The sequence below is a fragment of the Sarcophilus harrisii genome, chromosome 2, assembly GCF_902635505.1.
Source record: "Sarcophilus harrisii chromosome 2, mSarHar1.11, whole genome shotgun sequence".
NCBI lineage: Eukaryota > Metazoa > Chordata > Mammalia > Dasyuromorphia > Dasyuridae > Sarcophilus > Sarcophilus harrisii.
In genome coordinates, this window is record NC_045427.1 from 507,991,372 (window position 1) to 508,006,921 (window position 15,550).

The following is a 15,550-nucleotide window of genomic DNA, read 5'->3' on the forward strand; positions in this document are numbered from 1 at the left end:
TAAATTAAAGGCTATTAAATTAAAAAAAAAAAAAAAGAAATAAAACCATTCTAAAAAACAGCACACCTGATTTTTAAAAGGTATTATTTTAAAACTTACTTTAAAAGGAGTTATAAAAGAGAAGGATAAAAAGTTGACCAATTTTATTTCCCATTGGAGTAAATACAAGCAATCTTACAATCAGGTTAAATGAGAAGGCTATAGACATGTACAGGGTTTTTCAAAAGTCTTAATGAATTTTTAAGTTACTAAGGTTTTAAAATGAACAAGATTTTAGAAGCATTCTTGTTCTCCCCTGTTTCTATCTCTGTTTCTTGTCTTCTCATGTATGTGTGTGTGTATAAATATACACACACACATATATATGTATGTATATATGAATGAAATTTGCATCCTTATATAAGAAGTTATGTCTCTGGAGAGCAGGGTTCAAAGCTTTTCAAATCATTAATGTTACCATTCTAATTCTAACTGCATTCTAACTACAGATCTAGTAAGCAATAAAAGCAACAATTTAGTCATATTTTTCTTTTTCTATTACATTTTAGACTTATATTAGACCATCAATGAATCAATAACAATTTATTAAGCCAAGCATTGTGCTAAACTCAGGGGAAAAGGCAAAAAACAAGGCAATAACATGAAAACATCTAAGTACAAACAAGATTATACAGGATAAATTGGAAATAATCAATAGAGGGAAGACACTAGCATTGAGGGGGAATCAGGGAAGCCTTCTTGTAAGAAATGAAATTTTTAACTCCAACTTGAAGGAAACCAAGTAAGTCAGGAAGCAGAGATGAGGAGGGAGAGCCTTCTTAGGAACAAGAAAATGTTTGGAATGTAAAGATGGATAAAGTATCAATGGACTTCAAAAGAGGTGGCAAAACAATAAGGTGCTAAGAGACATTCCCTGTTATCTCCAGAAAATAGGAGGGAATGAAGTTGTGAGATACTTTGAATGCTAAACAAAGGACTTCATATATAATTATGGAGGAAAAGGGAACCACTGGAGTTTAGATGTGTGACATAGTCAGATCTCTGCTTTAGGAAGAACAAATTGACAGCTGAATGGAAAAATGAACTGGAGTGAAGACAGATTTGAGGCAGAGAGACCAAAGAGAAGACTATTGCCATAATCCAGATGTGAGGAATATGAGAATATGGACTAGGGTTCTGGCAGCGTCATAGGAGAGAGAAAGGGGCAAATAGTAGAGATATTAGAAAAATAAAACTGACAGATACTGGCAAAGACTAGATATGGACAAACAGTGAGGAGTGAGGATGGCACATAGGTTATGAGTCAAAGGTAACTGGGAAGATGGTGGTGCCTTTGACAATAATAAGAAAATTCAGAAGGGGGAGAATTTTGGGAAAATAATGAGACTTAATTTTAGAAATGCAGAGTTTAAGAGTTTAATAAGTTAAGTCCAATAATCGGCTAGATAAACAAATTTAGAGGTTAGGAGAAAGATTAGATCTGGATAAGAAGAGCATCAGCATAGAAATGATCAGTGAAACCACTGGAGCTGATTAGAAGGCCAAATAAAATAGCATAGAAGGAAAAAAAAAGAAGGTCCAAGGCAGTCCCCTTTGCGACACCCACCTTTAGTGGGCCTGACCTTGATGAAGATCTGGCAAAGAAAATTGAGAAAGCAGGGTCAGATAAGTAAGAGTATAGCCAGGATAGAGCAGAGTCATAGAAAATGGAAAGAAAATCTCAAGGAGAACAGTATCAAAGACAGCAAAAAAGTGAAGAATGATGATGGCTGGGAGAGGGGGGGAAGGCCATTAGATTTGATAATTAAAGGGTTAGTGGCAACTCTGCAAAATATAATTTCAATTGAAAGAAGTAGGAAGTAAAACTGTAGATTTAAGAAAAGAGTGAGGTTAGAGGAGAAGTGAAAGAAGAGAAAGGAGTTTGGGGAAGAACAAAAAGGTTTGGAAAAGTTGCTGTGGTGAGTAAATTAGATATTTGTAAAAAGATTACTTGATGCAGTAAGGGACCAGTTGGGATTATATCATATATCTGTAGTAGTCAACATAGTTTTATTATTTTCTCAAACATTATTCAGCAGCTTGTGAGCAGAAGTGAAGCAACAGGTAATGGGAATACTGAGCTGAAACATTGTAGAACAAGACTGGTGGGTAAGGAGAAAAGGGACTTGGGAGAGCAAGTCAGTGTAAAGTTAAATTTATTCACTAAGAAATTAAGAAAAGGAAGGAAAGAGAAGGTGACAAATATGGGGTGATGGCATGGGAAAGAATTCTAATTTGAGATATCTAATAGATAATTGGTGATAATTAGTCTACAAGAAAGTACATAGGCTCATTTATCTGAGATAGATAGATAGACATTGTCAATAATGCTATGAATACAGTTCTGAAACTAAAACATGACAATGCTTGGTGGACATATGAATTCAATGACCCCTTGTAACAACACTACTTCTTTCCATCAGCAGATATCTGAGGCCTACAAGATGGGAAAAATGTATTAGTTGATGAGCTATTCCTATCAACAAGTTTTAAGTCAGATTAACTTGTTATCCTAAAATAAAATATTCCTATAGAAAGGATACCTCAAAGCATTGATATTTAATACATAATAGAAGAAGACCATTGAGAAATGACCCTGCCAACTTTATTATTGTTTTGTTTTTTTTTTGGTCAGGAAGCTATACCATTTGAGTTTGTTGCCCATAGTTTACCATTATTTCCCATTAATTACACTTTTATTCATACATTTTTGATATGAATTAGATTATCCATGTTCACTAATACCAAACAACTTTTTAATTTATTCTACAAAGTTCCTTGATATCTCTAGTTGTTAGCACATTCTCCTTAAATTACATTGTTATATTTTCTTAGAAGAATATAAAGTCACTGAAGGAAGGGGAAGATTTCATTTCTGTCTTAGTGTACCCACAAAGTAATTCGGTACCCCCGTACATAAATGTATATCAAATGTTTGGACTTTAATTTGAATTGAATTGAATATTCTGATCATAACAAATGCAGATTTAACTGTTACTAAAATAAAATAATAAATGGCTTTCATAGGCTGTTTTTGAAAAGATTATTGAAAATTTTAATCTTAGTTATGTCTTATATTTTAAATAATAAAATTCTGAGTTATAAGAACCCTACGATCATCTAGTTCAACCTTGTCATTATACAGAAAAGGAAACTGAAGCTCAGAAAGGGTGACTTGCCTAAGGTTATAAAAGTAATAAGGAACAGTGCTAGGATTTGACCTCCCATCCTCTTATTCCAAATCCAGTGCACTGTAGCAAGATTATCTCATGATATACTAATTAAAAATATAGCCAATGTACATTTGAATTAGAAAGGAGCTCATATATTCACACAGCTTTAAATTTTCTCTCTGAAACAGTAATACAACTTTGGACTCTAATAAAGATAAAGAACAAAGATTATATTTACTTCTCTAATTATTAGAATAAACAGAAAAAGCTAAAACATTTGATTCTAATTAGATATTTATAATTCGCATGCACATATCATAATTAATAATTACAAAAGGCTCTATCCTCCCAATTTCTCAGTAAACAGAAAAGCTAGATAATCACCTGATGCCATCAAAAACAGAACAAATTTCTCCAGAAACTATGTTGAAATCAACACAGAAATACTGTAGTTTTTCTCTACTCATCCCATTTCTCACTATGCCTTCTGGCCAATAAGATATAGACAAGCACCCAATTAATATCTTTCTGTTAGGCTTCGTAGGGGAGACTCACAAGTCTAGAGATGAGGGGAAAGGTTGGTTTACTGAAGTGACACTGCTGAGAAGCTGATTACTCTAAGAGACCCAGAAAAGAGAGATATCCAAGTCAGCACTATTCCAGTAGCAAGAACAGCTGCATGCCCCTTCCCCCACTGAAGCATCATATTCCACTCAACTATATGTGTAGCAAGAGCTAAGAACTACTAAAACAATCTAAAATTAAACTATTAAATTAATTGCATATTTAACTCTAAAAGATCTAGCCCAAATCAGAAAAACCATGTACAGGCAAAACAAAACAACAAAACCAACATGTTAATATTTGCTCTAAAGAAAAAAAAATTACCCTCCCACTCATCGCCCCAAAAAACACCAAACTTATATAGTTAATAGAAGAGAAAAATCCAGTTTAGTTAACATATTTATTTCCAGTAATATTATTTTTAGCAAAAGACAATAAGTTTTAAATAACTAAGCATTGTCTTCTGGTAATGGTTTTGTTGTTTTGTTGAAGTAACTATATAAGAAAACATTATGGCCCTGAACCCTGAGGCTATTTTTAAGAATATAACTGTTGTTGTTAAAATCAGTATATATTTTAAAACAATAATTAACAAAGATTAATATATTTCACATGTAAGTTAGCCTAATTAAAGAAGCATTTAAATGATGTTTTTACTCACCAAAATGCAGTCCACTTTAGATTGTACAGTTTTGCTAAAAAAAAAAAAAAAAAAAAAAAAAAAAAAAAAAAAGAGGGGGGGAATCAAATTAATCGCTGTGATATATTTATTGGCTTTTAACTATAATATTTCAAAGCACACATTCTAATTTGTCTGCCTTTGCTTGGTGCTCCTGAGAACAAAGGTATATATGTTCTTTCTATTAAAAAATCCTGGAATCTCTTACGATTTTTTTCACACACAAAGAGGAGGAAAACCAATTTATTACTTACATGTTTCCCAGCTTTAAAAAAAAAAAAAGTAATATAATTTCACAATTTATCAGAATTACCCACATATTTTCTAAGTACACCATTATTTAACACACACATGCACATACACATCCCCATTTATTTAGCAAATGAAACTACTTCTAAGTATTAATATCCAACGATGTTCTGAAAAGTCATTCATATCCTATTAAAGGGAAAGTAAGTGTTGAAGTTACATATTTAGAACTCAGAACATAAAGATATATAATATCAAATTATAATATAATTCTACTCCCTATTACTTGAGATGATGCATTCCTTTGCGTTTAAAAACAAAAGGAAACAATGTAATTTTGGATCCGGAAACTTCTTACAAAATAGATTAGAAAAATAAAAAAGAACCATTAAAGATGCTTAAAAATAAAAATGTAATAAATATTCAGAAAAATGAGATAATTTAATAACCTTAAGAAGAGAATAAGGCAATTTATATAAGTTTTATTATATATGTAATTTCCCATTTATTTCTATATGGAAAACATGAAAGAGATAAATTATGTACAAAATTCTGCTTGTTCAATCACTTAATTTTTTTTAAGTCACTTAATGTATAGTTGGATAGATAATGTGTACTGAACCTACCTACCTACCCATTAACACACACACACACACACACACATATATATATATATATATATACAGAAAAAGAGAGAGAGAGAGAGAGAGAGAGAGAATATCTTTTTATTTATTTATTTATTTATTAGCCTTTTATTTACAGGTTATATGCATGGGTAACTTTATAGCATTAACAATTGCCAAACCTTTTGTTCCAATTTTTCACCTCTTACCCCTCCCCCCCTCCCCCAGATGGCAGGATGACTAGTAGATGTTAAATATATTAAAATATAAATTAGATACACAATTAAGTATACATGATCAAATCGTTATTTTGCTGTACAAAAAGAATTAGACTCTGAGAGAGAGAGAATATCACAGATTAGATTTGGAAGGGATCTCAGAGGCCATCTACTATAAACTGAGGCCCATTAAGGATAAGCACCTTGCCCAAGGTCTGATACCAAGTATCAGAGAAAGAAAAGATTTAAATCCACATTCACTGTCTCCAGAGTCAGTATCCTTTTTACAGGACTATATTAAAGTGTAAAAGTTTACTGAGTTGAGCCGAAAAATGAAAACAAAAAATAAAAAACAGAACCAGCAAGATTGTCTTTGAAAAACTACACAATCCTTTTAATGAAACCAGATTTTAGGGCTCATCTCTTAATACCAACAATTTCCCAATGAAATTAAATAATAAATATTACAGTGTCTGAATTTAAAGGACTGAATTTAAAGATCATCTAAAAGGCTTCAATACATTATACCCAGGAAGACTGCAGAAGTAATGAGGGGAACATTATTAAAGAAATACACAACCACCAAAAAAACCAAAACAAAGCATGACTATGAACTAATCACCTAGAACAAGTGGATTATCTAACCTCTTTTGGTAGACACTGGCAAGAGAAGTGAAAGAAAAATATGCATGAACCCCTCAGAAATTTCTAAGTCACAGAGTAGCACAGGATAGGTGGAGATGAATGGATCATAATTTGAATTATCAAAGATAATGTACATGAAATCAGAACCATTGAAATTTTGGACTAAATATTTCATTAGAGGAAAACACTGCCTTGATAGTTCTCCTACAACAAGATATTTTTCCTTCATGTGTGAAAATCATACAAGATCTCTTAGCAAGATGTAATAACAAATAATTTTGTGACAAATTACTACCAAGATACAAAATAGATATGTAGAATGTAGAATTGTTTTTATATCAGTTTCACTTCTTTTTAAATTTAGCATAGAGTAAATTCCATGTGATTTCAAAACTGTTCTACTTAATCTATGCTTGATTTTGTTCTTTTATATGGATTTTAAAAAATGTTTTAATTACTCTTTGTTAGGCATGTCTTCCTAACACCCTTCCAAAATCACCATCCTAGTTAAAAATCAAAGGGCAGGGGGCAGCACATGGGAAAGAGTGTACCAAAGTACAAATAACAAATAAGCATAGTGGAGCAAAACAAATCCACACTACTCAATCTAGAAATTTATGTCTCTGCAGTGAGTATCCATAACTTTTCTGATAGGAAGTAGGCAATACATTTTGATGAGGGGGAACCCTGGAACTGTCCTCTGACTTTGAGGGAGAAGCTATGGGTGAACTCTTGAGAAACTCTCCTCTGGGACAGGCCTGCCTCGGGCAATCAAGATAAAGTGGCTTCATTCTATTATCTTGGTGGGACTAACTGCCCCCTCTATTGAGTTGAATCCAGAACCTTAGCTAGAACTTATTCAACTAGAAATCTAGGCATGGGGACAGTGACAACATTGAAGGCATTTCATTCAATTGATTTCTTATATAAAAAAAAGGGGGGGAGGGGGCGCAATTTAGACTCATTTCTTTGCAGAGGCCCAAAGCAGGACCATGCCTTGTCAAGAAACCGCTCTCTCCTTGGCATAGATTCTGTCAGGACCCCTGCCCGTTGTGAATACATTCTCTTCTCAGTGTTAACACCTCTGTTTTATTTCCTTGCCAGGACACCTTACCACTGAGGAAGTCCACCTCCTAGCAAAGCTGACTTCTGCAGTGCCAATAAACTTCCTTTTTGCCAGTCACTTTTCGGGGTTATAAATTCTTTCACACTAAACCGACCAGAAGGGGATTCTCACACCTCAACTCTCTGCACTGCCACTATCCACATCATTTGGTTCCCTAACCACATCAATTTCATCATGGGTCCTCCAGAGCAAAGTTTCTTAAACTGTGGGTGGCAACCCCCTATGAGGGTCACATAACTGAATGTGAGAGTTACAAAAAATTTGTCAGCAATAAAAAGTATCAGGTATTCTGCCAAGATTTAATTCTTTTTGTAAAAATTAACAAGCACATCTATCTTATTAGTATGCAAATTTGCTTTTATCTTTTAATAAATGGAAAAATTATATGTATAACAGAGAATTATCTTAAAATAAATTTTTTTATGATTTATTATCAGTAAAGGTTTGATTTGCGCACCTGTTTTGTGTGTGTGTGTGTGTGTGTGTGTGTGTGTGTATAAATGGAACCATATAAAAATTTCTCCAGAAAATCAGTCATGAGTGGGAAAAGTTTAAGAAGCCCTACACTAGGCGTCATGTTTGGTCATTGTTTTGATCAAAGTTCATAAATCTTTCAAAGTTGTTTTTCTTTACAATATTGTTATCTTTATGTAAATTATTTTCTTGCTTCTGCTCATTTATTCACTACCTCCATTCACACTCCCTAGGATTCTCCGAAATCATCTCTTTCTTACAGTGTAATAGCATTCTATTACATTCATATGCCAAAATTTGCCCAGCCTTTTTCCAAATGTTGAATAACCAATCTAAGGCATCCTTTTGGATTCTAATTCTTTTCTCCACTTTCCACTCTCTTAATCTCTTCTTTAGCACTAGTATTTTTCTTTCTTTCTTTTTTAACTGTTCCTTCTCCGGTATTATCTTTCCTTTCAATTACCTCCTCTCCCCATTCCTCATACAGACTTATTTTCCTGTAAAGTTTTATGCATTTCTATGCAAAACTACATGTGGTCGAGCTTCTTTATCTATTGTGGTTAAGAGTGAAGTTTAATCTGATGCCCATGTCCCCTACCTCGTTTGCACCTGTTTGTATATTCTTTTCAAGTACTCCAATTATGAGAAATAGTACGTCTTCTTCCCTTTCCTACATTAGTTATATCTCCTTTTATTCTCCCTTCTACTTTCCCTCATCAAACCTGCAGAATAGAATCAATATCTCAGTACTTTTGTTTTCCCTCAATATCCTTTGAAGAAATCAAAATTCTAAAGAAAAACATTTCTTCTCTACTACTGATGTGTTAGCAATACATATGATCAGGCAGCTCAATTAGTCACCTTTCTAAGTTATAATGGCCTCTTCTACTTGTATTTCAAAGTGACACCTCAGCTTATGTCTTTATTATTATTATTATTAGATGTACTTGCAAGTCCTTTTTTCCATTAGGAATCCATTTTTGCCCCTGTAGGATAATGGTCAGCTTCATAGTGATTCTTAAATCATCTCTCCTTGACATATTTTCCAGGCTGCTGTTGGTAGAAGATATCTTATATATTTTTTCCTATTCTTTTTTAATCCTTTGGTTTATTTGGTTTATCCTAGTTTTCAGGATTCCATTTCTTGGGTGAGATTTCTCACTTTCTCTTCTAAACTATTTATTCTCTTAATTCTTCATTTTTAATCTCTTGTTTCATTTCTTTTTGGAAGGTACAGGTATTCTGTAATCCTTGTGGAAAACTCCTGTTTTTCCTTTAAGTCTCTATTTGCGGTGAGATTTTTAATTACTTTGGGACTATGTCCCTTAAGCAAGATGAAATTACCACAGAACTTCTCAGGTAACATGTTTTGATTTTCATTTGGAATTAAAAATGGCAAAAACCTAGACAAATAAGTAATTATTAAGGATGTTATTTAAGATTTTCAAGGAGAAAGTTATCCAGAAAAAATGCTAATTATACTATTGCATTGTTTCCATTACTTCAGAAAAACCTATGGTTTCAGTGTAAGACCTAGAGAACATTACTCCTTACTTCCCTGATTATTTCCACAAAGTGCCTCAATATAATAGTAAAGTATAGCAAATAGATATTTGAGGCATAAGTCTTCTAAGAAAATCATGAGATTCTTTAATAATCACATGTTTCGTGCATCTCTAAACACATAATTCATATGTATTGTGTTACTGTTGATGTTGTTATTCAGTCTTCAGCTGTGTTCCACTTTTTGTGACCCCTGGACCGTAGAAGGTCCCTCTATCCTTCACTATCCCAAAGTCTGTCTAGGTTCATAGTCACAGTATCCATAACACTATCTCTTCATCTCATCTTTTGCCATCTCTTTCTCCTTTTGCCTTCAATTTTTCCCAGTATCAAAGTCTTTTCCAATGAGCCTAGTTTTCTCATTATGTAGCCAAAGTATTTAAACTTTAGCTAAAATATTTGTTTTTTAGGCAGAGCCAGGCAGAGCCAAGATGATGAGTAAAGGCAGAGACTGTCCTGAGTGCTCCCCCAAAGCCCTACAAACACTTTAAATAATGTCTCTAAACAAATTTTAGGGTGTCAGAACCCACAAAAGATAGAGTGAAACAGCCCAGGACAAATGGAAGGTTGGCCTGTTCCACTTTGTTGGGCTCTGCCAGCACAGCCTCAGCCCAACAAAGTGGAACAGGCATGGGGCAACTGACTCAGTGCCAGCAGTGATGGTATGTGGGCTCTCAGCCCACCAACCCCAAAACAACAGAGGCAAGGAATGTCTGGTCCATGGGTGTATGTGGCCATCAAAATCATTTGCTAAAACAAAGGCAGGCAATGATGAGCTGAAAACTAGGTACAACAAACACACTGCTTGAGTTCTTCCAAATGATAATTTTGTATGATCTAAGAATGATGTTATAAACATCCAAATGGTCCTTGGCAAAAAAAAAAAAAAAAAAAAAAAAAAAGGTTCTCCACCTCTGACCCATAAGGTCAGTAAAGAAAGGTTTGTTGCATCTGGGGGGAGGGGGAGAGAGGAATAAAGCCCAGCCCAATAAAGGCTCAGCAAACCAAGAACAGGGCTTGGGAACCATTGAATCAGCAGGACCAGCAACTGCTGCCAGAATTCTCAGCCCATATTCAGTAAGAGGGGCTGCAAAAACAACTAGACAGAAATTGATTACAGTGATATCTTTGCTAGCACCAAGGCAGGATTCTATTGCTTAGCTCATACTTGGATCTGGTTCACAGTCCTAGTGGCAATCCCAGAGTGAGGAGGAACATTAGCAGACTAGTGCTTGAGGCCACAATGGAGCAGAGACCCTTCTCACAATTCCAGGGCAAAAAGAGTACTTGTGGTCACTCATAGACCAGAGAAGTAAACACACCTCTCCTCAGATCATACCACCTCCTTGGAAAACTGAAAACTTACAGGTCCCTAGAAGGATCTCCAAAAAAAGCTTGAACAATTCATCCTCCATCCTGAAAGCAGTGTCCTACTTTAACAAAGTAAAAGCTGGGAAAAGCAATAAACAGAAAATAATTCTGAGCATAGAACGTTAGTATGGTGACAACATCAAAACACATACAGAGAAGATAAACAATGGCAGAGTTCCCACATCCAAAGACTCCAAGAAAAATATGAAATGGTCTCAGGTCATGGAACATCTCAAAAAGGATTTTGGAAATCAAGTTAAGAGAAGTAGAGGAAAAATTAGGAAGAGAAATGACAGTGATGCAAAAAAATCATGAAAAAGTCAATAGTTTGGTGTAAACACACACACACACACACACACACACACACACACTAAGGAAAACGAATAAACAGTACGAGTTAATTTCTTGATTTATTTGATCTCTTTGTTATTCAAGGAACTCTCAAAAAGACTTCTTCAATACCACAATTCAAAAGTGTCTATTCTGCAGCACTCAGTTTTCCTAAGAATACAACTCTCACAGACACACCTTACTAATAATGAACCCATGTTTGACAAAATGGACATTTGTCCATTTTTCTTTTTAGTATGCTGCTCAGATTTGTCATTGCTTTCCTTCCAAGGAATAAATGTCTTAATTTCATGGCTACAGTCATGAGCTATAGTGATTTTTTATTCCCTAAAATATAAAACCTGACATTTTCATTTCTTCTCCCTGTACTTGCCAAGAGGTAATGGAATCAGATTCCATGACGTTAGGTTTTTGTTGTTGTTTTTTACAATCTCTTCTTTTATTCTCATCAAGACTTCTTAATTGTTCTTTACTTTCTGCCATCAGAGTGGTATCATCTACATATCTGAGATTGTTGATATTTCCCCCAATATTCTTAATTCCACTTTTTGATTCATCCAGCCTTGCATTTTACATAATATGCTCTGAATAGAAATTAAATAGGTAACAATAAATAGCCTGACTGTACTCCTTTTTGCAATTCTGAACCAGTCATTCCATATTTGAACCTAATTTGTGCTTCTTGACTTACATACTAATTCCAGAGGAAACAAGTAAGATTATCTCGTACTCCCATCTCTTTGAAGGCTTACCACAATTTGTTGAGATCCAAACAAAGGATTTAGTGTAGACAACAAAGCAAAAGCAGATTTTTTTAGGGAACTTCCTTGCTTTTTTTCATAATCTGTTGAATGTTGGCAATTTGGTCTCTAGTTCCTCTGCCTCTTCAAGACTGCACTTCTCAAGTCACATATTGTTAAAGTCTAGCTTGTAAATCTTGAGCATAACCTCACTGGCCTAAGAAACAAGCACAACTGTCCTATAGTTTAAACATTCTTTGTTATTTCCCTTCTTTATAACTGGAACATAAATGAATCTTTTTCAATACAGTGGCCGCTGTTGAGTTTTCCAAATATACTATACTGAGTGCACATTTTAGGATTTTAAATAGTTTAGCTGGAATGCTGATGCCTCCACTAGTTGTAATGTTAGCAATGCTTCCTAAGGCCCTCTTGATTTCACTCTCCAAGATGCATGGCCCTAGTCATATCTATAGCCTCATCCTCATGTTTATCAAGAATCTCAAGATCTTAATTTTATATAGTTTTCATACACATAAGTATATTTTTGTATATTCTTGCCACCTCTTCTTAAATTCCTCTACTTTTGTTAAGTCCAACTTTTATCATGCCCATTTTTTACATGATACATATCCTTGATGTTTCCAATTTTCCCAAAGAGATCTCTTTTCTTTCCCATTCTATTATTTCTTCTATTTCTTTACACTGTCATTTAAAAAAACCTTATTTCTCCAAGCTTTTCTCTGGAATTCTTTATTCAACTAAGTACATCTTTACTTTTTTCCTTTAACTTTTGCTTTCCTTCTTTCTTCAGCAATTTATAAAAAGCCTTATCAGAAACCCATTTTTTTCTTGCTCTTCTTTTTCTTTGGGATATTTTTTGTTGCTGCTGTTGTATGAGCTTTTGCTCATAATTTTTCAGGTATTCTATACACTATATGTAACCACTTAAATATTTTTATCACCTCCCCAAATATTCATAAAACATGTTCCTTAAGTTATATCCATATGATCTGGTGACTTATATTCATTAGGCATTATAACATATAACTTATATAATTAATTACATTAAAACACTACTTTTATGTATAAATAACAAATACTTCAGCTAAGGTAACACATATGATACCTCAAGCACACACTGGGTAAATTAGTCCCAAATTTAATTATTGTATACAAATTTTAGGGGTAATCAACTACTCACACTAACTGTTACCTTGGGCAAATCATTTAAAAGTTACCTGTTTCAGTGTGCTCAAATGTAAAATTGGATAACAACACATAACTCAGAAGACTGTTGTGAAGATCAAATTGATGTTGTAAAGCACTTGACACTGTGTCTGTACATAGTAGGTACTTAATAAATGCTTTTTTTTCTCTTCTTCCCTTCATTTTATTTCTTCCTAATTGATTCTTTATTGCACTTCCTTTTTCTTCATTCACAGTCACTCGGTTCAAGCCCTTAAACCTCTTATCTGGATTATTGCAAGAATTTTCTAATTTGTTTCCTGCTTCAATTCTATTCCTTTTCTACATCCTGCCAAAGTGATTTTTTCTAAAGAACAACTCTAAGTCATCACCCTATTTATTAAACTCTAGTAGTTCCCAATTGCCTCTAGAATAAAAATCAAACTCCTGTGTTGGGAAAAGCCTTTCCTCTCTAGGTTCCAAGATACTATTTCTGCTTTCTGGTAATTACTCTCCTCCATAATCTCCATAGTTCAGCCAAACTTATTTTTTTGCTGTTCAAAGGCTTAAAGGTGAAATTCACATACAACTCTCCATCTTCATGTCTTTGAATGGGTTATCCTCCATACCTGAAATGCACTTTTCCTCACCTCCACCTTCCATTAGAAGGAAGCCCTAGTTTCTTTCAAAGATCATCTCAAGTGTCTATATGAGATCTTTCTTTTATAGTGCCTCTTCTTCCCAAATTGCTTCCTAAATTATTTCCACGGTTTCTTGTATATTATTATATATGTCTGCAGTAGTATTATTACATATGCCTCTCTGTATGTAAGCCAAAACTGCATTAATGTTTTTGATTGTCATAACATACTCAACCTGTAATGAGACTGTAAAAATTGAACTTCTAACTATTCCTCTCCTTTTACTTGTGAGCTTGACATTTAGTATCCAAAGGTAATACTTTTTATCTATTCATTTTCAACATCATTTTATTAGATTCCAATGTCCAAATCTGTCAGGACATTTCTGGATCCTAGACTTTGTCATCCAGTATATTAACTATCTCATCCAGATTTTTTTTTTATTTGTAAGCTTGACAAGCATGGCATCTATGCCTTTATCCAAGTCATTATTAGAAATGTTTTAAAAGTATGATAACAAACACTGATTGTTGAGACTGTCTTCTGAATATCTCCTATCAAAATGATATCAAACCAGTAATATCTATTTGAAGTATCACCATTTAACCAGGTCTGAATACATTACTATGGTTAAGTCTATATTTCTCCTTATTTTTTCACAAGAACACTATGAAAGACTTTTAAAATGTTTTGTTAAAATACATCTAACTATAACAGTCTCCATATCTAGCAGTTTAGTAACCTTGTCAAAAATGGAAATTGGGTAAATCTGCTATGTCTTATGTTTTGGCAACACAGAATAGTAGAGTTAAGAAAATTTATTTCCAAGATATACAATGTATGTTAAATATCTTCAAATTGCTTAAGAATGACTATATTTTTGGTCTCCATACAAATGTAACTGAGAGCCAATATTTTATTTGAAAATACATTTTAAGGGCAGCTAAGTGGCACAGTGGATAGAGGACCAGCCTTGAAGTCAGAAGGACCTGAGTTCAAATTTGATCTCAGACACATAACATTTCCAGGCTGTATGACCTTGGGCAAGTCATTTAACCCCAACTGCCTCAGCAAAAAGCAGCAACAACACCACATTTTATTAAAAATTAAATAGAATTGTTTACAAATTCATAAAACTATGACAAAAGCATCACGACAATATTAACAAATAAGTAAATACCTAGATACTTGCCAAACCAAAGTTACTATTTCCCAAGCAATGTAACATATATAATGGAAAGAGAGTTTGATTTGGAATAGAGGAATTGATTTTGAATCCTGTTCTGCTATTTACTTATAGAAATGAAATAATTCATTTTTGTCACTGTATCCCTCAAGTCAAGAACAGGATTAGGCACAGAAAAAGTACTCAATTAATGCTTACTGATACATTGACTATTACATCTGAGAGTTTGAGCAAGTCATTTCCTCTCTCTAAGCCTCAGTTTCCTCATCTATAAAATGAAAAATTAGCCTATATGACCTCTAAGATTCCTTACAGTTCTAAATTAATAATATAAAGCTTTATAATCTGTCAAATATACTTCAACAGATTCATGATTTTAGTGTTAGCACTGCTCTAATAACACAAATTGCAACAAATTCACAACTTCCTATCCTATGTAATCCTTGTCCATGTCCTCTTAAAATTTTACTAAATATATCTAATATTTTTGAAACATTACTCTATGTCTTAATATTCTATGGATATTACTGTATTTATTAAATAAATATTAATCTAGAACAAAAATTGAGATGATATAACTTAAGTCATAGTTTATAATTCTTTAACTGCTCTTATGAAAATTACCAAGAATCTGATTTGAATGTGATTGAACAATCTACCTTAATAGTCCAAAGTGAAATTTGTCTTTGAGGTCCAGAACTGTAGCCAGGGCAGTAATCA

At 33.6% G+C, this 15,550-nt stretch overlaps 1 protein-coding gene across 1 annotated transcript in view; it reads right to left on the minus strand.

Moving 5' to 3' along the window:
* Nucleotides 1-15,550, minus strand: part of RFX7 (regulatory factor X7) — a 145,233-nt gene that overhangs the window by 64,464 nt on the left and 65,219 nt on the right. The window contains 1 exon segment of the mRNA XM_031955255.1: nucleotides 4,438-4,471. Coding sequence (XP_031811115.1) covers nucleotides 4,438-4,471 — 34 coding nt within the window.